Here is a 25,626-nt window from a genome sequence, read left to right as displayed (position 1 = left end):
ATTCTTAGTTATTTTACTATAATTTCTAAGGTGACTTCCATGTTTATTCTATTTTTACTTTATATAAAACTATTATGTTTATTTATGTACACATATATGTACATATATATACATACACAAATATGTATGTATTTATATCTGAATACATACACATCTACTAGCCTTTCTAAAATAATACCTTTATGTTATTTTTATATTAAAACTATAAAAATATCCCCAACTGGAATGCCAGTTATTAGGCATTAGATATTAGGAACAAAAATACAAATATCTATATCACTCACTTTAAGATGCATCAATGCTAGGTTCCTTTTTCTTGTTAACCCAACCTGGCATTGAGTTTGCTTTGTTTTCTGCCATATTAATATCTGTGCTTTGGGCTATCTTACCATATGCTTGGATGTGTATGTAAATTTTATTCATGTAACTGAGCTCTGTAACAAGAGAAATTAGTTTTTAATAAAAATAAATTATTGTTGAACATTTGAGACAGATAAATGGAGGGGTGATAAGTGAATTCACCGTAAAAAGGAGAAGGGACTATCACAGCAAATGCAAAAAAGACCAATGGGCATGGACTCAGTGGCAGGTTAGAAAGTGTAAGAGTGAACAGCCTGTGGCTAGTTACTGTTCTTTGGGGATGAATACTGGGCTACCCTTATGCTTGAAAATACAAATATATGTAAGAAAAAGAGTAAATAGCACTTGGCAAGATGTGGGTCTGCTCATATCATCTATAAAACCCAATAGTAGCAAAAAGCAGAAAAAGACAAACTGACAATTGAAAGTGACCAGATAAAAGTGGCATTTTGAATATGATGGAAAATTAGAGATTTTTTTAAATGGAGTATGAGAATATTAGACATAAAAATATTGTGAAAGGAAAAAAGTTTTTTTATTTATTATTTATTTTTTTGCGTTATCTGACTTTTAAATGTATTTTTTTTTTAAGAATGCCAGAATCTCCTGGTGAAGTTCCTGAATATCCTTTGTTTGTCACAGTTGGTGACTGGCTGGATTCTATAAAGATGGGACAATATAAGAATAACTTCATGGCAGCAGGGTTTACGACTTTTGACCTGATTTCAAGAATGAGCATTGAGTAAGTAGTCCTAGGTTTATTATTGTATTCAGACACTTCACTCAGGTGATTGCAAACTCAAATACTCTATCAAGAACACCATGATTCCACTATATTTCCTAAGGCTAGTATAGCATTTCCATATCTTTCCTCACCATTTCTGATTATCATTCCAGTGGAAATTAAACACTACACTTTTAACTATTTTCTGTTGGAAGAATATGTTTAATTCAAATAGGTATTTTAAAAGTTTGTAAATGCTTTCGGAAATACATATTACTCTCGTTCACATCCTAGACTTTACGTCAACATAGTGAACCTAGGCAAGTTACTTATCACTCACATATACTAATCTTGTATAATCAATTCTTCAAATGTAATAATTGTAATAATACATTATCTTCATGTAATGTCAGAGGTCCTTCTCTATATTATAAAAGTTGGACATTTTTCCACTGTCTCAAAAATGATTCTTTGCCTGGATGCAGTAAAAATGTTCAACATGTGCTTAAAAGATAGCTGGTTGGTTGAACTATATGAAATTGCCATAATTTTGAAACAGTAATGGCAATTTCACATAGTTCAACATAATACAATGGCATTTTATTCATATTATTGAATGACCATAGGACTTAAATACAGTCTACATTATACCTTCTACCCTATATATTATTTTCCAATACTGTTGAAAAGTTGTGTCATTATCTAAATTGTATACCTTTTAGGTCTATGAAATGTCTGAACATTACATTGGTACCTGAATTTGAAATGTTTCTTTGTACCCTTAAATTTGAGGTTGACTTGATAGATTTTCAAGGAGAAGATAAGGAAAAGAAAAATGTAACAAATTCTTGATGTTCATTTATATCTTTGCTTAAACTCTTATTTTACCAGTTATACAATTTTTGTTAAGTTCATAAAGCAAATTTGACATAATACATATATACTGTCTCTAAATCTTCATTTCCTAGCTTTTACTTACCAGATCTAAATGTTCATATTCTCTCTCCTCTCCCCTACCCTTATCTCTATCTACGTCTCTTACAGTGATATTAGAAGAATTGGAGTCATACTCATTGGACACCAGAGACGAATAGTCAGCAGTATCCAAACTTTGCGTTTACACATGATGCACATACAAGAGAAAGGATTTCATGTATGAAAGTACTACAAGCACTTGTGTTTTGTGCCTCAGCATTTCTAAAGTGAAAGATATCCTCTCTACTACCCTCTCTTCTGATTCATCGAACATTTCACAAACTGCAGTCTCCTATTCAGACTATGGGCACATGCCTTTTGTTTATGCTTCCTGGATTTTAAAATCATGTCTCATAGCTCCTCTCTGAGTTACCTGCAAATGAAACCCTGGCCCACTGCAGATTACTACTACACAATGGTAAATAACTCAGCATGGATGTGTAACTTTGTACAACAATATTTGGGAAGGGTTCACAAACTTAACCTAAAGGAATTTGCCCAACTGTGGCTTCCTTAATGATGTAGAGTTTGATGGTATATGAAAAAGAAATAGTTGACCTTTTTTTCATGTTTTGTGATCAGGTAGCTTCCAAACTGACATAAATATGTTTTAGATAATTATATTCAACTGTATGGATCATATTGTTACTTTATTTTATAATAGTTTAACTGTTGATGCCTGATGTGGTTAGACTGATTTGCAGAAATCACCAATTATTTCATTTGGTGAATTCTTGTCAGATGTGATTGTGCTAAGGGGGTTATCAGGGAGGAACACTCTGCTTTTCAATCTTCTAAGGCTGAGTTTGTCTATTTTTTTTTTTAATTAACCTTGTAGTGTCCTACATATTTCACAGTAAGTGGTAGTTTAGAGGCTTTTCCCCTCTAATTTTTACTAACTATATTTCTCTTCTACCTTATGAAGCTCACCCCAGAAAGATCAAGAATGAGTCCAGCATTCTAAAAGCTTTCATAGAGGAAGCATGAAATAAAACCATATCTATTCCGTTGTTCACCTTCACAAGTTTGCAAAAGCAATTATCAAAGCATTGAGAAAATTACTTATTTTCACTGGAATTGCTTTGAATGAAAGATCCAAGCTTATAGCCTCAGATATAATGTAAAAAAAAGATTAATTAATCTAATCGAAACAGAATTTTATGATAGTTATATGGTGGCCCCCAAAATAAATACATTTGGCTGACTGTCTGATATTGGTGCATTTTGCAAGTTTAAGAACTTTTATATTTTGTTCCTGAAAAATAAGTTACATGAACATGCTGAGCTGTTTTCCAAACCTTTCAAGAGACAAGTATACCACTGCATGTTCCAAAGATATGAACATACCTAACACATGAGCATATATGAATTGTGTGTCAACCTGGGTCCATAACATGGTAACATAAAAATGTGAACACAGCTATAGTGTATTGTCATAATTTTCTCAGAGGCTGCAAAAAAAGGCAAAAATATTTTTCAGTGAATTAAGCTGACTCGATTTATCGAAATAGTGCTGCTTTATGAATAAATTTAATTGTAAAATCAGCTGTTGCCTGTGAAACTAAAAAAAAAAAAAAAACAAAAAAAAGGCTGCTATCCTAGGTGTGGAGAATGTGTGAAGAGAGAGGATAAAGGGCAGGTTATCTAAAGATGCTGATTTAATAAATCGGTTTTTCTTTAAGAGATAAAGGTGCCCAACCTGCATTCTCCAATTCCTACCTAAAGTATAGTTTTTGATAATAGCAGCTGTCTTGCTATTAAAGGAGACTCACTCTTTCTTTTATTCTTCTTTTAAGATTTGTTGATTGTCCCATTAGACTAGACCCTTCCACATACATTCTTTTGCTGCTTTATCTTCCAATTTTTGCCTACTGCAGCTTAATTTTTTCTCATTTCAAATAAAAATTGTATAGAGCTAGAAGGAAGAGTCTTTAAAGTATTCCTTAAAGTATATTAAAAAAGAAAAAAGTGAGAAATTCATCACTTTTTAAGTAAGTGTGTCAGAAATAGCAACATTTTCTAGCCATCACTTGCATGGTCATGCATCACTCATACACTATCTGCAGTTTGCTTGATACATTTACGCAAATCTGGATACATTTAGAGCAAATATAAAATTTCCGTATTTACTGTCTTCAAATATATATTAAATAAGAACAGATGTAAAACAGATTAAATTTATTAATCATATATATTTATTTTTATAATACAACAAAAAAAGTATTTAGAAAACTAAGGAATAGAATAATTATGGTCTTCCATAGGACTCTGTCAGCAACATCTGTATACTTTGATAAAATAAATTCTTTAAGCATTTAAACTTCTTTGAGATGGGCATTCAGTACTTACAAGATTAAAGTTCATTATTAAGAATTTGTTTCTTAATACAGCGATCTTTTTTTCTATATCTGATTTATATTTGTTTGTTCCCTAACATCTTCCTCTAGTATTATAAAACTGCCTTTTCACTTTGTGTCTTACCCCAAATGCTCTTTAAAATTTCTTTAAAATTACATTTATATTCTTCAGAACTGGAAGCATGATAATCTTATGTGTAATTTTGAACCTCATCATGGTCAGAAATGTGTGCACACATGATTGAAAAAGGTGTGCATGATTAAACAGAATCATTAAAAAAGTAAGGATATCTATTTCTTAAATGCCTACCAGTCCAGACCCCATGATCCCAAGGATATTATAATATCCAGGAATATTAACAATGAAATTGCCAAATTCATTTGGAAACTGTACAGGAAATATTTTGAGATTTACTAGTGTATATATCTAGTAATTAAAACTGTTTAATATGCATAAGTGTAGAATTTAATTACAGAAAGAAAATTAGTAATTTACATAAATCACAGCTTTCAGTAATGATTTTTGATAACTTCAATATGCATATACATTCATGTACTTGCTTTATTTAAACTTTCCTAATCCACATTACTGAGAAGCATTTGGGATTTTAAAAATCAGAGTTGAAGAAACCATTTACATTTTATTTTCTGGGTGGTCAGTTTCCAATTTTTAATCAACTCAGTAGCTCATAGTATAAGGCATATTTGGGGGGGGATGTAAAAACAATACACAATCAAGAAGAGAGGTTAAGTATGTAAATCATTTAAAAAGTAATCAAAAATTGCAAAGCTCCTGGCTTAACAAGAATCAAGAATTATAGCACTTTTGCACTCAGTTATCTTACTTGTTGATAAGAAAGTTATGCATGCCATAATAAAAAAGATTTGTTATTTCACTCTGCATTACTCTTTAAAATCTATCTACCTATCACCTGAATTAAACAGCCTTCTAGCTACAGTTCTAAGGCCTATGTCAGCCTGTGAAGGGAAAACAAATCCAAATTCAATCCTTGAAAAGCCAAGTCTTTGCAAAAGTTCTTCTGAAAAGATGGTAAAGAATATATCTCAACCACATTTCCTTAAGAATCCATTTTTTATATCTTTCCCTATCAAATTTCTACTTTACAAGTCAATTAGTTAAATCTCTTTCCCAAAATCTTCACCAATATTAGGTTTCTTTTTTCTATTCCTTCATTAAATTTTCTAAAACTTCCTTGTTTAGCCTGCTCTGTTCTCTCTATTCCTCCATCCCACGTCTTTTCCTTTCTCAGCTTCCACCACTCCATCCCTGGTCCCTATCAACAAAAAAAGCACAGAAAACCTAAAAAGATCTTACCACTGTCCTCAGAGAGGCTGAAGTTAAAGAGAAGAAGGGAATGTTGCAGAAGTATTTTGGATCTCACCACATAAATGGGAGCATTTGCGCTCATAGAGAGGGAATGAACTCCGGCTTTTTTATTAACTAGAAATTAAATGCTTTGGAAAATAATTCCAAAATGGATGATAATGATCTTTTTCTACAGCTTTAGATAAGGAAGTTTATTATTAAGTTAAAAATTTGTATTTTAGGAATCAAAAGCTGTTATCAATTCACAGTTGGTGTACATGTGCTTATATAACAAATAGATTAAAAGTAAATATATCACTTCTTTTAATATTATCACCTTAACTTCTCCAAGACTCCTATTACTTCATGTCTAATCCAAAAATATTTTGATGCTTTTTATATGAAGACTCTAAAAGGTAGGGGAGTACACTCTGAGTCAAATTGATGTTATTCTTCCATTAGGACAGTGGGCACTGAAGTCACCTAACTTTTGGTTCTTATGATCATATTTTCAACAACTTTCAGTCTGCATAATGTTCAGTAAAGGCAGTGTCAACTTACTTAGTTCATTCCAACAAATATCTATGAGGTGTCTCCTACACATGTAAGATTTTATGGCAAAGATGAGATTGGCTAAACTGTCTTAACTTCAAGGTAACTCTTAAGCTTAGAACTCAGAGGTTAGAGCCTATTTGCTATGTTTACTGTGATTGCCAAGTCATTAAGAGTCAGCTCTTCCCATAGGACAAAAATACATTAAATAAATTAATAAAGGCTTGTCCAGTATGAATTGGATTTGCAGTCCCTATGGAGAGAAATATTTTGGATCTCAAATTCTCATAGAACACTCCATGCTTCCTCTAGCAGAGGGGAGCATGCTTGCAGGATTCCCTGAAGACAGTCTCTCCTTAGGAGTCACAGATTGTTATTGTCCAATGGCAAACTTTTCAGTTTATGTGTAGACTTGCTACCTCAAAGGTGCCTCTGATTAGAAAACATTAGCCATTTTTCAAAACAACTCTGGAGTAATTCTCTCTGCCCAAGCGAATTCACTAGTTTTAGTAAATGTAATAAGTATGAACCTATAATAGTTACATAAAACTCTTTCAAATGTGATACATTTAACAAGGGATAGAGATGATCACTCATGCCTAGATCTAACATATTACTAGATGGAAATAAATGAGAGGAGAAATCCTAAGTTGTGGAGGCATAAATACTCCTCTTACTCTTACTGTTCCAGTATAAAACAAAATATTAGGCAGGTATTTCAAAGATTTCTTAGGATAAAAATAAATTATTTATGTTATAAGGGGATGTGACACTTCTGGGGAAAAAAGGGCAACGGATCCAGAAGATACAGGTCATCAAAATGTAACTTTAATCCTCTTTTTTCTGACTAGTAATTAGATTTGAATTTCACATTAATAATGGATTTCTATAAAGTGTATAAAAAATATGCTTACATCTTCATTGAAAGACATAGCTTCTTTGCTTTTAAGTAAAAACAAAAATTGGTTGGTTGACATTTGCTTTTTTTGAATTTTAGAATAGATTTGAAAGTCTACCTTTAGCTTATCAGTGTTGATGCAAAAGTACTGAACTTTATTTTTTTTAAGTTTATGTATTTATTTTGAGAGAGAGAGAAAGAGAATGAGTGGGAAGGGGGCAAATGGAGAGTGTGAGAGAGAATCCCAAGCTGTCAGTGTGGAGTCCAATGCAGGACTTGAACCCACAAACCGTGAGATCATGACTTGAGCCAAAGTCAGACACCTAACCGACTGAGCCACCCAGGTGCCCCAAAATTACTGAACTTTAAAAATGAAACAAAAAAGAAGAAAACTTTTCAATTACTAAAGGTAGCAAAGCACTACTACAAGAATAAACTTCATCTTTTAAAAGAAATCTGGCAAATACAAAGTTTTGTGTATCTTCTAATGATACCAAGTCACTTCCCTTTTATTATATTTCTGCACTTTTGCGTTGAAACCAGTTTCTTTCTAAACAAAACAAAGGAAGGTTCTCACTTGAATTTCCATGTTGGTTAACTACAGTACCAAATCTCTACATCATTAAGAGAACTTTTGATTTGTTTCATTTAAAAGGACAATCTTAAGGAAGAATTCCACTACCTTACACATGTCTAATTCATCCTTAAGAATAACAAAGACATTAAAGAAAAATTACCTGACAGATGAGAATGAAAGATAGTTCTTAAATGTAATATAAAGAAGTGGTTTCTACTTTAGATTAGAAAATGAAGTACAGATTAACAACACAATTTCCTGGGAGTTATAAATTAGAAAGGTATCAAACTCAGTGAAAAATCTTCTCTCAAGTAAAGTTCTTTCCTTACTTATATTTCTCCATTATTTTTAATGTCTGGATGTCTTTATTTTGTTATAATAAGTTCACTTTTGGTTAAGATAATAAGTTATCAACTCAAATAATAAATCAGAACAACTGATCGCTTTAATGTCTTCTATGTTCTACAACATAATGAAAGAACAACGTACTTCCGGATTCCTATTTAGTTTGCACCAGTCTCCAGCTCGTTAGCTGTCATTGAAGGGAAAACTGTCTTTATTCCAAAATAATATGTTATTATAAAGAAGAATTCAAGGTAGGAGAACCTTCATTTTTCATATATCCAAATTTTATGTTTAGGCATTATTAACTTTAAAGATAGATGACCTTGCTTTCATAACCTAAATATGAGCTTACATGCAAGCAATATTGATAGAAACATTTCTATTAGTTTCCCCATATTTATACATCATTATCCTCTGAACAGTTTTCATTGGCCTCTGTTCTAGAAAGACCAAATATCATTTAACTTTTCAAAATTGTGATAGATGGAGTGAATAGTGATAAATCGCAAAGATGAATAAACAATGCACTTTCATTATTTTTACTTAATTTATTTTACCTAATTTATTTATTTTACCTAATTTACCTAATTTATGATGTCCTCTTCTATCACCTTTATAATAAATTCTCTCTACATTTAGTAATTTGTAGAATGAAGTGTATGCATTTACCTAGACATTGCTTTTGTTAGATTTTCATTTAAACAGTTCTTTACTCACTTAGAAGCCAGAGGAATATAATTCATCCTGTTAGCTGATTTTTCATGCAATGTAGTAACTTTCGCTCTCTTTAGAATTATTTACCCAGTAATATCATTATTTAAGTTGTAATAAAATTTTTCATTGACTGTACATGCTTTATTTATTGCCACACATTTTAATCTTTGAAATAAATCTGCTTAAAATTGTGATCATTAAAAGTTCTATGACAAAATCAATGGTTACTATTTGCTAACAAACTTGTAACTGAATGAACTATTTTTCTGTCTATGTGATTGATGTAAGCATTGTTAAATCTAACTTATTTGAATATTCATTGGTATTTTATCTAGAGCTGTTATTCAATATATTTAAAAGTGTCTTTAAAACAATAATGAGTTTCATAGACAATATGACAATAAACCATGATTTTTTTTTTTTAATACCTGCACTGCTTGGAAAATAAGGTTTAATGTGCATAAATGTTTGTCATTGAAGTTTTTAATTTGCTTTAATGTGATGTTTCTTCCCTGCCATTTATATGCATTCAAAGAAAATTGTATTAATATATCTATACTATGCAAAAACCTCATCATCTTCTTACAAATATAGATTTTTAAAATAATTTTGGGATTTTTAAGCCTCCAAGAGAAAAATAAATGTGAAATGGGAGCATTTATTTTTTTAATAGGGTGTAATATCTGAGCAGTCCTAACAAATATGAATGAGTAACATTTGATTTTAAAGATCACTATATGTGCTTTATTTCTGATACATTATTAATCATTTCCTTAATCACATTCTATCTTAGGTTATGTCATTGAAAATTTGAATAACTATATGATATAAATGTCTTTGGCATTTTGCATGAGCTACACTTAGGTTTAATTTTGTATGCAGTACACACTTTGACACCTTAATTTTGAATTTTAATAGTTTCTTATCAACATTTCTCAAAATGTTGGTTATATTATGCCTTCTATAATAAGCTTATTTTTAAAAAAATCATGCAGAGCATGAACAGAACATGGAAAACAGACCAAGTCCCATTAAAGTTGATGAAAGGACAAAAAGGTAATACAAAAATTTTTTGTCAAAACTATTAATTACCACATTTAAAAAATTATTAGAAAAGAGTGATTGAAAATTATGTCATATTACTTTTCTGGTAATTGTGAAACTAAAATGCATTTTGAGGATGGGAATCTCTAATATCAATGTCTTCTAATATTTGTTAAAATATATGGTGATATATAAAATTAGGAAGAAATTATACCAAAATATCAAAAACAGAATTTTTAAAAATAATTTATAAATAAACCAAATGATCACAATTAGTAACATTTGCATATTACTAGATCTCTTGATTTCTAAGACATATATAATAAAATAATTTGCCAAATAAAATACATTGAATAATCAACTGTCAAAGGATTTTATACATATCACTTAACCGACTGAGCCACCCAGGTGCCCCGGATTTTATACATATCAATGAATCACTATCATTAATGAGTTTTTCTTCTGTTATTATTAAATATAAAAAGTTTATATAAGATGCAGATAAAAAGAATTTAGTTTTCAACTTTTAGAATCAATTTTTGCTTTTATGGAATTAGATAAATTTTACATAGTTTGAAAAGTTTAAAACATGTACTATCTGCATATTAATTTTATGTTATATGTTATGATGTCCAAGTGTTTTTTTCAAGGAGATTGCCTTCTCTTTTCAGTTAAGTATTTTTAAAAAGAGCTACTTTATATCTTATATTTCTATTCAGTCTCATAATACTTATAACTTTATACTTCTCAAAGAAGTTAAAGCCAAATGCCAAACCACAGTGGCTAGAAGTTGTTATTTTGAAAGTTACTCTTTTTTTAAAATCTATAATTGCTCAGATATCTCATATAGTCTGCTAAAGAAAGCAAACTCTTTACTTTCTCCTGAATGGAAATACAAAAAGAAAATCATATATTGGATTTTGTGTATTCAAAATAGCATATATTTTTATAGTTATTTTTCACTGCTTACTGTTTATTCAATTTTTAAAGTTTCACCAGATGGGATACTTCAAACAAAAGTAAAAAGCCATTTCATTGTTTTTAATAAACTGCTTATTTTCTTCAGAGTTTGGAAGCAAAACATTCCCTTTTCCCACCTTACAGCTTCCCTCTACCATTAAATGAAATAGTTAGGTATCTATAGTTTAACATAAAGAGCAAAAACAAAGCATAATTTCTCCAGGCAAAGCTCTGACACTATTGGGAACAGATATAACAAATAAAAGAAAAATAAAGGAAATTATATCTGTGTGGTGGTCCAAAGTTGAAGTCCCAAATTTTAAAATTAATATATACTGATTTACTTTAGATATATTTAATCTGTAATCCATTTGTTTCATTAGCTAATGTTTACTGAACAGTGCAATGTACCAGTGTCCCGTTCTAAGCACTGAGAATACAGAGTGACCAAGATAAGCAAAAGCTCTTGTCTCAAGGAATTGATCTTCCAGTGGTAAAGGCACACAATAAAATGCGATAAGCATTATCTTGACAATTAAAGCAATGAAGTTATATAGCATGACTGTGGCTTTTATATTAAATGGTAAAAGAAATTTTCTCTGAGGATGTGACATTTAAACTGTTATCTGAAAAATATGAAGGAACTGGTCCTGAGAAGATCTGAGGCAAGAACATTCCAGACATAGGCCAATTGAATGTGTGGGAGTTTGGAATGTTTGAGGGTAGAAACAACAGAGTGCTTAGTACACAGTACACAGTACACAGTAGAATTGAAGAGAGGCAGATATGAGACAGGCATCAAAGAACATCTATGAGGCTATTGCAATAGTTTAAGCAGAAAAAAAATGTTGGCTTTTGTTGAAGTGGAACTAGTAGAGATAGAAAAAGGTGGGTTTATTTGGGGTAAGTTTGAACACAGGGCTTCCTAATGAATTGGGTATGAGGACTGAAAAAGAAAGAAAAATAAAAAAGATTCTATATTCGGGGAATGAGAGACTAAGTCAGTGGTGGTGGGTGATTACCAGGTTTGGAGGGAAAAATCAAGAATTTGGTTTTAGCTACATAATGCCTGAGATGCCCATAAGATATTCAGAGGTAACAAGTAGACAGTTGCATATATGAGTTCCAAGCACCAATCAAGACTAGACATAAAAATTTGGAAGTCATCAGCATATAAGTAGTATTTAAAATTTTGAAATCACCTGGGGAAAGTAGTATTTAAAATTTTGAAATCACCTTTGAAAGGATTTTAGAGAAATAGGCCACAATTGAGGGTCTAGGGCATTCCAATGTTGAGAAGTTAGGCAGAGAATTGGAAGCCAACATGACACTAAGGAGGGCAAGGTAAGTTAGAGAAAAAAGAAATGCAACTGCTTATCTGGATTAAATGCTTATAAGAAGCCAAGGTGAGAACTAAGAAATGGCCACTAGATTTGGCAGCATGGTAGTTATTTGTGACCTTGATAAGGATAGTCTCTATGAAGTAGTGTAGTCAAAGCCTGATTGAAGTGGATTAAGAAACAATTGTAGGAAAGATGGTGGAGTCACTATCTGTTAAAAACTTTTTCAAGAAGTTTTCCTCTAAAAGAAGTTAGAAATAAGGCAGTAGCTGGAGGAAAATATGGGAACAAGAGATGTTTGAGGTGTGTGTGTGTGTGTTTAGAGAAAAGATGCTAGAGTATATATACTAATGAGAACAATCTGGTAGAAAGGGGAAAACTGATTATACAAAGAATATAATTATAGGAAAGGCCTTGAGAGGGAGAAGGTTAGGATTCATAGTATAAGTAGGGAAGTTAGTTTTTGAGAGGAGGGGACCTAGAACTGGAATGGAGGGAAGGCAGAATTGCAGATAGGCTGATAGATTTGTAGTAGAAAGGTAAGGATATTACTATGTGAGTAGTTCTATTTAGCAAGATGAGATAAAAGTCAACATGTATAGTGGAAGGGGAATATAGGTTGGAGGAGTAAGTAGTTAGAAAGGGGGAATGTGAACTCTATATATACACACACACACAGACATATCCATACACATATACATAAATACATAGTGGGTATTTGTGTATATGTTAATACATCACAGGAGAAAGACCTATTATATAAAATATTTTAAAGCTGTTCTTAGTAAATATTTTTGAGACATCTTATTTGAAGGATCTGAAACAATTCTGTGATTTCGAAGGACTCTAGTAACAGAGTTCTCTCTTCCCAATTTAGAGATTAAGTGAAGACTTCTCAATGATATAGATACTCCTCATGTTTTGTTATTTTTGTCTATTACAGAGTAAAAGGCAGAAATATTTTGCAACTATTCTAATTCAAAGCCTATTAAAATTATAATTAGTTTAATTTTTAAAGATGTGTATGTATACTCAAGCTGGTAGCTTTCTCAAATTACTGTTTTGGAGGGTTTTGAGCCTCCATTGAATTAAAAAAGAAAAAAAGGCAAATAGGTTCTAATCATTTAGTAAAAAAATACTTTTGTTTTCATATGAAAAACATCAGTACCATCTGTCATTTAGGAGAAACACATGGGCAATAAATATGGTTGTTTTGTTCATTGTGACCTCCCTATCCTATTAGAAGGATATTATCTCTTAATTGTGCTTGGATCTTTATTTCTGAATAGGCTGTATGTAATTCAATGTGTTGAATTTATAGGTGCATATGGGTTTGATGTAAACTTAGGTTGTGAATAATGGAATAAGATTGCTCTCCTTTTTTTTTTTTTTTACTGTTTTAGCATAGACAAATATATAAAGATATATGTGTACATATAAATATGTATTTGGTTAAACACTTAATATTTAAATTAAATGGTAGATGTCAGTTGCAGTGTATTCAAAATAAAAGTTATAAAAATCTTAGTAGCACAAATCCTAAAAAGTTTATTAATTTAATACTAAATAGTACATTTATATAAAATACCTAGATAAGAACTGTCTAGGTTGAGACATTTAATTGCTCATAAAGCAATTATTTGACTAATGAAAAACTGCAGCTGAAGTCATTTCTCCTTCCTATAAGAGTGAATGTGGTTTTTAAAATGTATCTCTCTGTAACCTATCATAAAGTTAGTTATCATTAATTATGGATTTAGCCCTGTACTCATATACTCTTACAAAAGGAGGAAAAGATCTGTGAGAATAAGGAAGTGCAGCACTGTATTTTTTTTCTCTTTGTTATTACTCTTTCTCTTCGGTTTCTATATAGAACTTCAATCTATGCCTTCCACTCAGGTTCCTTACACAGACTATGTTCTCTTTTCTGGTTGTATAACAAGATAACAGAGAAACACAGCAAAAGGGTGTTAACAATTGAACCGCAATCCTACCTATTATCTACTTTGCTATAGCAGTGAAGTAGTCCAGACTTACTTAAAGGTGGTATTGTTTTCATCTTATAAAAATCTACTGTAATATTATTGATGTTCCATGTAAATTTTCATGTGCTGGCATGCTTACAAGTTAATAGTGTTATAGAATGCTCAGCTCTCAATGAGGGATTGTTTGTGGTGAATTGCATTACATATGTCATCTATTTGCTGAAAGAATATGGTGTTTAGCAAAACTACCTGCTGAGCAACATAGTAAGATTTTTGTACAAAGTACAAATTACTAATTATTGTATTTTATTTTTCTATGATTTCCTAAGAGGCATTACCAGGGTCTTACAGATGGAGTAAGCCTGTTTATTAAAATATCTATTAGCAAATAAAAGTTACAGTTCTGGTGGTTAAATTTGTGACTTTTTTGTATTGTTGTTTGATAGAATTAATATAATTTATCCTTTAGTCTCTTAAATCTAGATGCTCCTTAGATATATAATTCTGGATGCAAAATCATAGCCGTAATTTCTCAAAATAATGTCATTAAGGTCAAGGCATAAATTCACATAAATCACTATAAATAGATACATATTTTTGTAGTGATTTCATATTGGCAAACTATTTTGTGAGTTTAAATAAATTAAGTTGTTCATTGCAGAGGTAATACTGTACATAAAATTGCAGATAACCAAAAAATACACATAATGTCCAACTATTCAAACTGGTTTAGACTATGTATTCCAAAAACGTGCAATAAATTATGATTTGGGGATTTTCTATATTCTTTTAAAAGTTGCTGGTAAGAAAATACATAAAAATTATCCTTAGGTCACCTGGGTAGCACAGTTGGTTAAGCATCCAACTCTTATCTGGGCTCAGGTCATGATCTCAGGGTTTGTAAAGTTCAAGCCTTGCATGGGGCTCCTCACTGATAGTGCAGAGCCTGCTTGGGATTCTCTGTTTCCCTCTCTATGCCGCTCCCCTGCTCGCTCTCTCTCTGTCTCTCAAAATAAATAAATAAACATTTTTAAAAAAGTATCCTGAATTAATCAGAATAGTATTGTAGTCATATCTTACAGTGGACTCTTATAATTCTTTACTACAGTTCCAAAAGCTAGTCTGAAATTAAAACTGGTTATAAAATATTAGAAACTTTCTTCTCTTAATCAGATATCTTACGTAGCCTTCAAGAAAATCACATACCATTTTTAAAACTTTGTTCCCTCATAATAAAATGAAGATAGCCAAACTAACTTATGAAATCAAGTGGAACAATTTTTATGATGAGCCTGAATGTACTCAAAGGCAATTTCAGTTGGCAAAGTACCACAGCGCAGAGCCAACCATATGAAATATTCACATTTTAAACTCTGACGTATTTTCAAAACTGGAATTTTCTATATTATTATAAAACCACGATTTAATCTCTAATGATAATAGATGAACACATCAACTACACTTACCTATTTACTTAGCTATTTTTCTTGTAAAAGATTTATGTATATTCCCAAATTTACTAAAAAGTTGATATCCAATCTCCTGTTATATTTCCAGTTTTCACCAAATGTTTTGTACTAAGCAAAAATTGAATGCAGCCTAAGGAGAGAAAATATCTACTCCAAACAGGGAAAAATAAGTCTGTCCACTAATGTTCTCTGAAATGTTAGATTTCTGCTTAACTCTAAGAAAAAAAAAAGTCATATTCAGGCTATACGGAAATTAACTTCCACTTCTCATCAAAATGAATCACAACAGCCGGACACAAAGAAAAGTAATACCTCCCTGTAAATGCATGTAAAGTCAAGTTAATGAGCCAGAACATTTAAGAATTGGGTCAAATCCTATCTATACAATAAAACTTTCAGGGCAAAGTAAGACAAGAATTTATTTACTGAATACCGATGGTGTGCCAAACCTATATACTTTTTTAAACCTATTCAATCATCAAAACTAGCAGATGAGATAATAGTGTATTTTTGCAAGTGATTAAGCTGAAGCACAGAGAAGAGTTAATTGGCCTAAAGCCACACAGAATGAATATATCCATACTCCAGCGTTTTCAAGGACATCTGTAAGTATTTTGAAATATACAACTGTTGGGATTTTGGTTTTTGTCAGTTTCAGCCTTTCAAGAGTCATTCGCCCATAACCCCACTCTTTTTCATTGTAAAACAATCACATTTGCAAATATGGAAATGTAACAAAACAAACAAAAACCCACCCTGTAATCATTCACACAAACACCTCCATCAATAATTTTATAGAACTCTTCCAGTCTCTTTTTTTACCCTTCTAGTGCGTTCAATAAGTCAAATTAATAGGCCCCAAATCAGGCCGGGTAGTAAACCTAACACTAGCTGGACGTGGGGGTGGGGGTGGTGTGGGCTGGTGGCTCATACTGAAGGCCAATAAGGAAACGGGAGATGAAAACCTGTTTGAGGAACATTTAAACCTTGAAAACCATTCGTTGGCCCTGGGGCAGGGGTAGATTAGGCCGACTGAAAAACCTTCGAAATTACCCCCAAATGTAGGCTGTCCTCTGGAAAGCGTGGTTATAAAAATGTGAAGAAATTCGTATCTCCAAATATTTTCAACAGGAGTATCACTGTTAGTATAAAATCCCAGTGCAATTAAAGAAGGTGGTTAAGCATTCAGACTATTTCTTTTCTGAACCTACCGCTTTGATTCTGGGGACAGTAATGTAATCAGATTACGGCTAGTGGTAATCTCTTCAGACTATCATACAGCTAAGAAACCAGAGCCTGGCATATTTTCCCTGCCGAATAATGCTTCCTACTTTTTACACTAGTTTATCTCCACTCCCTACATTTTTATTTCTCCAGGACTCCAGGGTCTGAGGTCTATCACAGCCCAGAAAGCCTCGGTGCAAAGGGCAGCGGGGCAACTCCGGCGCACGCCTTGCATGCAGTTGTGTCCTTCAGTCGCTGCCATCACGCTTCGCGCGTGCAGAGTAAACACGCAGAAGTTCCTAAGCGTTCTGGGAGCCACACGAAGCTCTCGCCCCAGAGGGCTGAAATTGCTAATACTCTCCTGAGAGCCTGGCCCAGCCAGGCGTTTCCCAGCAGGCTATGCGCTCGCCTACAACTCCCATCATGCTCCATCCGGGGCAGCACTGCTCCTCGCAGAAAGGTGGCAGTTCACCCCAACACCTGTTTTCACACTTTCTTTAATACTCCTCGGTGTGTTTCTGGCACTTTCCGGAGCTCTTCAACACCACAAACAAGAGCACCAAGTCTGACTTCCTAAAACCTCCAAGGAGGCGTGGCTTCGGGACCGGAAGAACGTCTGGTTGTCAAGGAAACGCTACGCGCCTAGGCGCGGGCCCAGCCACTGATGCTCTGTCTGAGGCGCAGGCGACCGGTTCTCCGACTTGTAGAAGCGGTTTTGCTCAGGAGCAGGGATTCTTCCAATGGAGGCATAGAGAAGAAGGCTGAGAGACGCCTGGTTCTTATCTCGGGGACGGATTCGAGCGAGTGGTCCATTCCTGTTCCTCTTCAGCTCCTGGGCCCGCAGGACCAACCTCAAAGACCAGGTATCTCCCCGCCCCCCACGTCTGTAGCTCCCTTCCCCCCACCCCTTACCGCCACCACTCTCGCCGCGTTTTAGAATTGCTTTTTACTCCTAGGCTTTTAACTCTGTACGGTTGTTTCTAAAGTGTAAGAGGTGGAAAAGGAGAGATGGTTTATGCAGTTGGTACAAGAGACCCCAGAAAACTCATTGAACTGGGTTGGGCGTGTTTGTTTGGTTTTAACACCTCCCAGTTGTGTTTTTATTTGGTTTGTAGAAAACGTAATTGAAAATTCATCATCAAAAACTGAAAGCCTAATAAAAATGTCTGAAGTACTAAGAGTGTGCTGTAATTCACTCTAGGAATACTTTCTAAAGTTTCCAAAGTACTATTCATGATATTTTCTTTGTCCGAGCACTATCTCGGCAGCTTACCTTCCAAGCTCTTTACTGTGGATAACATCCTAATTCTTCAAGACTTTTCTGACAACAAGTAATCCTTTAGAAAGAATCTCAGATCACAACCAAGAGAATTTGATTGGCTGATGTGCAGAGAGAGGAAAACGATGAAACAGTAAGATGAGATAATAAACCGAAAAGATAGATCAGAGCCACACTGTGAACCTTAAAAGCTATGGGAGAAAGTTTGGGGTTTATTCTGAAAGCCACTAGTTCTCAAAAGTAACTATACATCAGAAACAGTGTAACTTTTCAAAATACAGACACCCTAACCCCATCCAGTGTGCAGCCAAAGTTGACAGTCAGGACTTTAGGCATAGGGAACTACAGAAAACTTTAATTTTATCTACCACTGTGCACATAAGGCATGGTAAATACATGTTAAGTGGCTTAAATTGTTATCTTTCCTTCTTTCCTAACTCTGTGTTACCTAGGGTTATAAGCTGCCAATCTGCATTTCAGCTAAGGCTCCTTTGTGATAATCAGCTTAAATTCTGTTTACTAAATGCAGAGCTACATCGACATGGTTTTTATCATTATGTCTTTATATTACTAAATTTTTTGATGCACATGCTCATATTTTCCATACCTGAGGTGCCTGTGATTGATATATATTTTTTTTATTTTCTGACTTGCAGCTTGTTTGTAAATACTTGAATCACATTATGGGATTGCTAGACAGACTTTCAGGCTTGCTTGGCCTAAGGAAGAAGGAGGTTCACGTTCTGTGCCTTGGGCTGGATAATAGTGGCAAAACGACAATCATTAACAAACTTAAACCTTCAAATGTAAGTACCTTTGTTAGATGCTCTAAGTATTTTCTGCAAAAGAAAGTTAATATGCAGAATTATTTTGTTTGCCATCATTACTTCATATAATCATATGAAATCCTGTTAACCTTGTGGTACCTTAAGGTAATAAATGTCAGAATACTATAATTTGCAGTGTATTTTATGCAGGTATATATTGGTAATACTTGTCTTGATAAATATGTCTTGATTATTTAATATGTCCAGATTATTTAATCTGGAATACTTTCCAAATGTCTTTTTTTCCTCAAAAGATTCTCACAGATTTGCAAAGTTTACTCTGAGGTAGCACTGCCCTCTTTTTGGCTCCCTCTTAAAAGAGAAACACAGGGAAAGGTGAATCATTTTTATGGGTTCTATGGATAATTAGACAGTTTACTGGGAGCATGGTATGCATATCAGTAGTAGTAAGCAGAATGACTTAAAGTCATGTAAGTAATAAGTATATGAAAATATAATTTTAATAACTGAAAAAAATATAAAGCTACACATTCAACACATGGTACATAAGTTGAAGCCTAGGTCCTGCTACATATAAAGAAAACCCACATAACTAAAGTGGACTAAATAAGTAAGAGACTTCTTTTTCTGTCACCTAAATAAGTCCTGAGGAGGTATTCCAGGGCTGATAGTCCAGCTGTGTGGTCAGTTGTGAGATATCCAGGCATCTTCCATCTTTCTGTTATACTATTCTAAGTGTCTGGTTTTCATCTTCAAGGTCTCCACATGGTCACCTTGGTTAACCATCATATCTGTATTCTAAGTTACCAGGAAGGGAAAAGAATAAGGTGAAGGAATAGGCCTTCTTGCTAAATAAGCCCTCTCTAAAGAGCTTACCCAGAAGCACTAGCTAATGATTCCTAACTTAGATTTCATTGGCTGTCCCTACCTATAAATGAAGCTGGAGTTTTTAAAGTTTATTTATTTATTTTGAGAGAGGAAGAGAGAATGGGGAAGAGGGAGAGAGAGAATCCCAAACAGAATCTGTCAGCCCAGAGCCCAGTGTGGGGCTTGATCGCACAAACTGTTAGATCATGAAATGAGCCAAAATCAAGAGTCGGCCACTTAACCGACTGAGCAACCCAGGCACCCCTAAGCTGAATTTTTTTTAAAGCAAGGCATACTGCTTCTTCCAGAAATAATAAGGGTCCTATAAGTATGGAAGAAGGAGAGAATGGATATTGGATAGACAACTAACATTTACAGTTGTAAGTATACTTATTTAGGTAAAAAGCCATTAGTGAATTAATGAAACCTGTAGAGTGAAAAAATAAATAGACTAGATACAGATAGGGCAAAAAATAAGAATCTGGTACTCTTAATGACTAAATGGCTAGAGAATGGGAAATGCTGCTCCTAAATATAGTAGTTGAAGATGAATTTTATTGTCTTCAAATAACACTTCAGGTTGGGCAGAATAAGCAGCCTTACTATTCCATTTCTTTTGCAACACCTTCAGTTTTACTTCTGTTTACTTGGAGATTGCTTTAGATTACAAAAACACCATTATTTCTTTTTTTCCAGTCATTATAAGCCAGGATAAGAAGTCAAGGATGGATTTGGAAGGCAATTTAGGTATTTTAAGGAATTCCCCACTGAGCTGTGAGTCAGCTCAGGCATACATGCTGAAGTCAGGCAGAGATTAAAAAACAACCACTTTTGGGGCATCTGGGTGGCTCAGTCAATTAAGCATCCTACTTCAACTCAGGTCATGATCTCACGGTTCATGGGTTCAAGCCCCACATCAGGCTCTGCACTTTCAGTCAAGAGACTGCTTGGGATTCTCTCTTTCCCACTTTCTCTGCCTTTTCCCTGCTTGCATGCTCTCTCTCTCTCTCAAAATAAATAAATAAACTTAAAAAAAAAATACCAACTTTATTTAAAAGGTTAGAGGGTGAGGTTTAGGTCTTTTCGGAGTCATTGCTAATACTCTTATTGTATTGAGATTGGCCTCCCCAAATATCAAGCTTTCTTCCTCAGGGAAAGATCTACTCTTATAGGTTTGTTGCATGGCTAAGATGAGATGAGAGTACATGCTTGTGATGAGCATGTGGCCTTCAAATGATAGAAGAAAGAGAGACAGAACGAAGAATGCTCAGTTTACTTCACAAACTGAGCAAAGGAGTTATCTTTTCCTAAGGAGGAGAATAAATTGGTGAAGGGGAGATTGAGAAATAAAGTGTATCATTTAATTTCTTATTAATTTCTCATTTCTTAAGAGCATAGATCTCATATTATTCAGCACTAAATACCAAATACCTATAATATTGCTGGGTATTTAAGTGTATTTGAGGATGAATGGACTGGTGGGTGATTTTTTTTATTTTCATTTTTGGGCAGGGAATGATGATTGATGGCACCAAAGATACCATATTTAGTAGACTAACCAAATAGAATCCTCTCTCAGAAATCCTGTTCTATTCTTGTTAACATTAGTTTATCCTTGGGATGTGGATGTGTCAGATAGGCTATTCCACTTAGGTGGTATTTCCTATACTCTTTGCTTGCTTTGTACCATTCCCTGAGCAAGTTAGAGAATGGCCAAATGTATTTGTTCCTAGATAGAGCAGAGGATGATTAATGTTGGAGATCATTCTCTAGAGGAAAATGAATCCTACTTGAATCTGGAAGCACCAGCTCACATCCCTTGTTTTATCCTGATTAATTTGTGGAGTTTCTTCTTTCTAATTATCTTACATTAGAACTTAGAAATGATGGGAAGAAAATAAAGTTGATTAATTTTATCCCTGTTAATTAAAACAGCAAGTTAAAAGAGAAGCGCTAGAAACAAAGAGTTTGTGCAGAAGCTGGGCTATTGTGGAGAGGCTAGGCAAATGTTCTAACTACAATTCAGGGAAGACAAGGCTATTTATTCTTTTGATGTGTATCTTCTGAGATTTCTTTAAACATTTAACTTCCTGTGTTTTTCCTGTTAGTAATAGCTAATGATTTTATTACGATTGTGGTCAAAATCAGAAATCAAAACAGTTGTTTATTTGGGGAACAACAAAAATTAGGAAACTCTTTAATCCAAATTTGTTTTGAAGTGAAGAAACCCTAAGGTCTGAGGCAGGAATCTGAATGGCAGGAAATAAATCTAACATAAACAGAAAGATAGTTTTGGGAGAATATAGACAGCTTGTAGGATGGAAAGAAAAGCTGAATAAACAAATTTCAGAAAAGCAAAACTGGGCATCTCTAGGGAGGCCTTTTCACTAGCACATTGCTGCTAAGGTGACTAAGCTCCAGTGACTTTTCAGCTTCTGTCTTTTCATTTGAATTTTAAATTTCCAGATGTAGACTGTCAAATTAAATGTAATGGTGTGAGGCAACAGTTTCTTTTCTACTCCTGCTGTTTTCACACAAAGCAGCATGATGAACTAAAGGGTGATTTTTTAAAAGTTAAACTGTGGCTATATGGAGAAAATTGGAAAAAGACTGAAATCAGTGACTATAATTAATGATATATGTTGAGTATATACTATGGACCAGACACTGTATTGAGTATTTTGCATTCATTAACTCCTTTAATTATCATGATAATTTTACAAGTTAAAGATAATAATAGATTTCACATTTTAGAAAACTAAGGTTTGGAGAAGTTGAGTAATTTGTCTAAGATAGCATATTATCAATTAAGAGAAATTATAAGGTTTTTGTAATCAAGAAATGATACATTAATGAGATAGGACCAATAAAGCTTAAGGAGTGGTTATATTTAAAAAAGGAGTCAAGAATAACTCATATGTAATATGGATCAGAAAGTGAATGAGTTTTTTTTTATTCAAAGGGAGGAATAGTTTTGATGATGAAAGTGTTAGGAGGCATTTGGTGACTTAAGTTGTCAATTTAAGTCTTTTTTTGTTGTTGTTGTTATAAAGTGTATTTATTTATTTTGAGAGAGAGTGAGCTAGTGGCAGAGGGGCATAGAGAGACAGGAGAGAGTGAGAATCCCAAGCAGGCTCCATGCTGTCAGCACAGAGCCTGACATGGCTCAATTTCACTAGTTGTGAGATCATAACTTGAACCAAAATTAGGAGTCAGTTTCTCAACCAACTGAGCCACCCAGGCACCCCAGTTTAAGGCACTTTAGTTGTCAGGTTAAGTCATTTAATTGACTTTCTAACACATTTCCTGCTTTACTTTTGCCCCCTTGTAATCTCTGCTCCACACAGAATTCCCCACCATGGCTCTACCTCTCTTTATTACATATAGCTCTCTGCCTTACTCAGGACATTTTAGATATAAAGGCCTTATTCTTTTCCTCAGTGGCACATTCCTTCCTGCATTGGGGTCGTTGCACTGGCTAATTCCTTTGGCTGAAATATTCTTTGCCAAGATCTTGTCATAGCTCTTCTCCTTTTTGATATTTACTCTTGGGTCAGATGTCACCTCCTCAGAGAGAGAGGCTCTTCCATGCTCCGTACCAACCTCTTGCTCCATTGCCTCCCATCCCCAAATCACCTTTCATTGTGCTTGTCACAGCCTGAAATCGTGTTCATTTGTAGTTTGTTTGGTTATTGTTGTTTACCTTCCCTAGGTAATAAGCTCAGTGAGAGCAGGGACCATGTATATTCCCCATCTAGATATGACAACAGTCCCCTAGAGCATATATAAACTCAGTAAGTATGTGGTGAAAGATTACAAAGTCCTATATGTGAACTTGGAACGACTCATCAAACTACTTTAACACTGCGGTAAATTGCAGCGAACCACAAAATATGAGTGAAAACATACATATTATACAGGTTCATATTAGCAAACTTTGAACTTCTATAAAGCATTCACACACAGTGATCCCACTGTAAAAATTATAGTTTTGTTTAATTCTATTATCTCCTTAGTGACAAATTTTAGTAAGAATTGGATATCTGGATTTTTTTTTTTTTTAACCTGAGGGATAATTCATCTTTGGTAATTGCATATTTCTAAATTTATCTCTTTTCTTAAAGGCTCAGTCGCAAGATATAGTTCCAACCATAGGATTCAGCATAGAGAAATTCAAATCGTCCAGGTAATTCACTTTATTATGCTTGTGACTAAGAAGTTGTGGGTGAAAAATGATAATATTAGATCTGCCTAGTCATTCCTTCTACTGTTAGAAAAATTAATTTGTTGTTTCAGAAATCCGTAAGAATTAAAATATTTGTACCACTACTTGTGGATTATTTTTCAGAATTTAGAGTTTAGACAAATTCTGATAATCTCTCTAGGATGGAAAACGTTTCTTATGTTATTCTTTATAAAACCATATCTATATTAAAAAAATTTATGGGACTTGTACTTGAAAATTGATTCAAGTTAAATATTATATATTCAAACGTGGCTTCTTTGAAAAAAATTAAAATTTTAAATAAAAATTTTAAATAAACGTGACACCTTACGTTAGTATCTTATAATGTAGTCATGTTTTGTTTTGTTTTGTTTTGGTGTTTGGTTTGGTTTTGTTTATTATTGTCTTTTTCTGTAGTTTGTCTTTCACAGTGTTTGACATGTCAGGTCAAGGAAGATACAGAAATCTCTGGGAACACTATTATAAGTAAGTATGTTTATGAATGTTAGTTAACTAGATGATTATATTTCAATAACAAATAATGATTACAGATAAAACTAAAAGATTACAATGGGCTAGGTTGCAGTGTTTATTTTTCATATAATTTAAGCACATTTTCTAATTTAAAAAATATATAATCATACTTTATATTATTTTTCAAAGGCTTCAGGCCCTTCTTGACTTTGGTTCTTTGCATATGCTGTTCTCTCTGTTTTTAATGCCCTCTCTTATTTTTTTTTTTTAATATTTTTTATTTATTTCTAGGAGAGAGAGAGAGACAGCGTGAGCAGGGGAGGGTCAGAGAGAGAGGGAGTCACAGACTGAAACAGGCTCCAGGCTCTGAGCTGGCAGTCAGCACAGAGCCCGACGCGGGGCTCGAACCCACGAACCACAAGATCATGACCTAAGCGAAAGTCGGATGCTTAACCAACTAAGCCACCCAGGCGCCCCTGCCCTCTCTTATTTTATTTAAAGTTAATATGGTCATGCTTTAAAGCTAACTCAAAAGTTACCTCCTCTGTGAAATTTCACCATGTTGCCTATTTATCTGTCCCCAGCATTCACATAGTACTTTGCCTATCCATGCCTCTGTTATCCTAATTCTTCGGTCTTAAAGTCATGTTCCATACCTGCCTCCCTGGTGAGAGTGTGAACTCTTCAAGAGCAGGGATTATTTCTTACTAAGGTTATTTCTTCAAGTTCAATTATGATGCTTGGCATATAGATCAGTACATATTTATTGAATAAATTTAGTTAAAATAACAGTATGAACAGTTGATCCATTTGTTCTACAGGCAATTCTAAACAAGATATTTTTCACAAGATATTATGCACATTAAGTGCTCACTAATTACTACAGATTAGGAACTGTCAAGTTCCTAGGATCCAAATATATTATATCCTCTCAAGATTTGCATGTGGTATTAAAATGAATTCATTAACTTCTAATATTTCTAGGACTCCTTCATATAAAGGCAATGTTAACTACTTTTGGAGTCTGAAACTAGTAACCAGTATCGTTTGACTAAATGCCTTTTTGTCATTATGAACTCTTGCTTTCAATGGTTATGACATGACTGCCAGATCTGATTTTAATTTTTATTGATTAATTCTTT

At 33.6% G+C, this 25,626-nt stretch overlaps 2 protein-coding genes across 3 annotated transcripts in view; both read left to right on the top strand.

Annotated features, from left to right (window-relative positions):
* EPHA6 (EPH receptor A6) overlaps positions 1-2,243 on the top strand; it is a gene marked incomplete at its 5' end in the record, with an annotated part of 201,122 nt that extends 198,879 nt beyond the window's left edge. Inside the window, 2 exons of the mRNA XM_039221986.1 lie at positions 953-1,102; positions 2,129-2,243. Of these exons, the coding sequence (XP_039077917.1) occupies positions 953-1,102; positions 2,129-2,243 (265 nt within the window). The remainder of the gene's footprint in view (positions 1-952; positions 1,103-2,128) is intronic.
* Positions 2,244-17,322: 15,079 nt separating this feature from the next.
* The window catches only part of ARL6 (ADP ribosylation factor like GTPase 6), a 33,842-nt gene continuing 25,538 nt past the window's right edge, over positions 17,323-25,626 (top strand). The window contains exons 1-4 of one of the 2 annotated variants that reach the window (XM_039221987.1): positions 17,323-17,714; positions 18,787-18,936; positions 23,910-23,971; positions 24,428-24,496. In XM_039221987.1, the coding sequence (XP_039077918.1) occupies positions 18,814-18,936; positions 23,910-23,971; positions 24,428-24,496 (254 nt within the window). In that variant the 5' untranslated portion in view covers positions 17,323-17,714; positions 18,787-18,813. The remainder of the gene's footprint in view (positions 17,715-18,786; positions 18,937-23,909; positions 23,972-24,427; positions 24,497-25,626) is intronic. The other variant, XM_039221988.1, reaches the window with a different exon arrangement.

The sequence above is a fragment of the Hyaena hyaena genome, unplaced genomic scaffold (genome assembly GCF_003009895.1).
Source record: "Hyaena hyaena isolate Hyena2069 unplaced genomic scaffold, ASM300989v1 scaffold_1040, whole genome shotgun sequence".
NCBI lineage: Eukaryota > Metazoa > Chordata > Mammalia > Carnivora > Hyaenidae > Hyaena > Hyaena hyaena.
The sequence above is the reverse complement of the archived record's forward strand: the minus strand, read 5'-3'. Positions and strand labels throughout refer to the sequence as shown.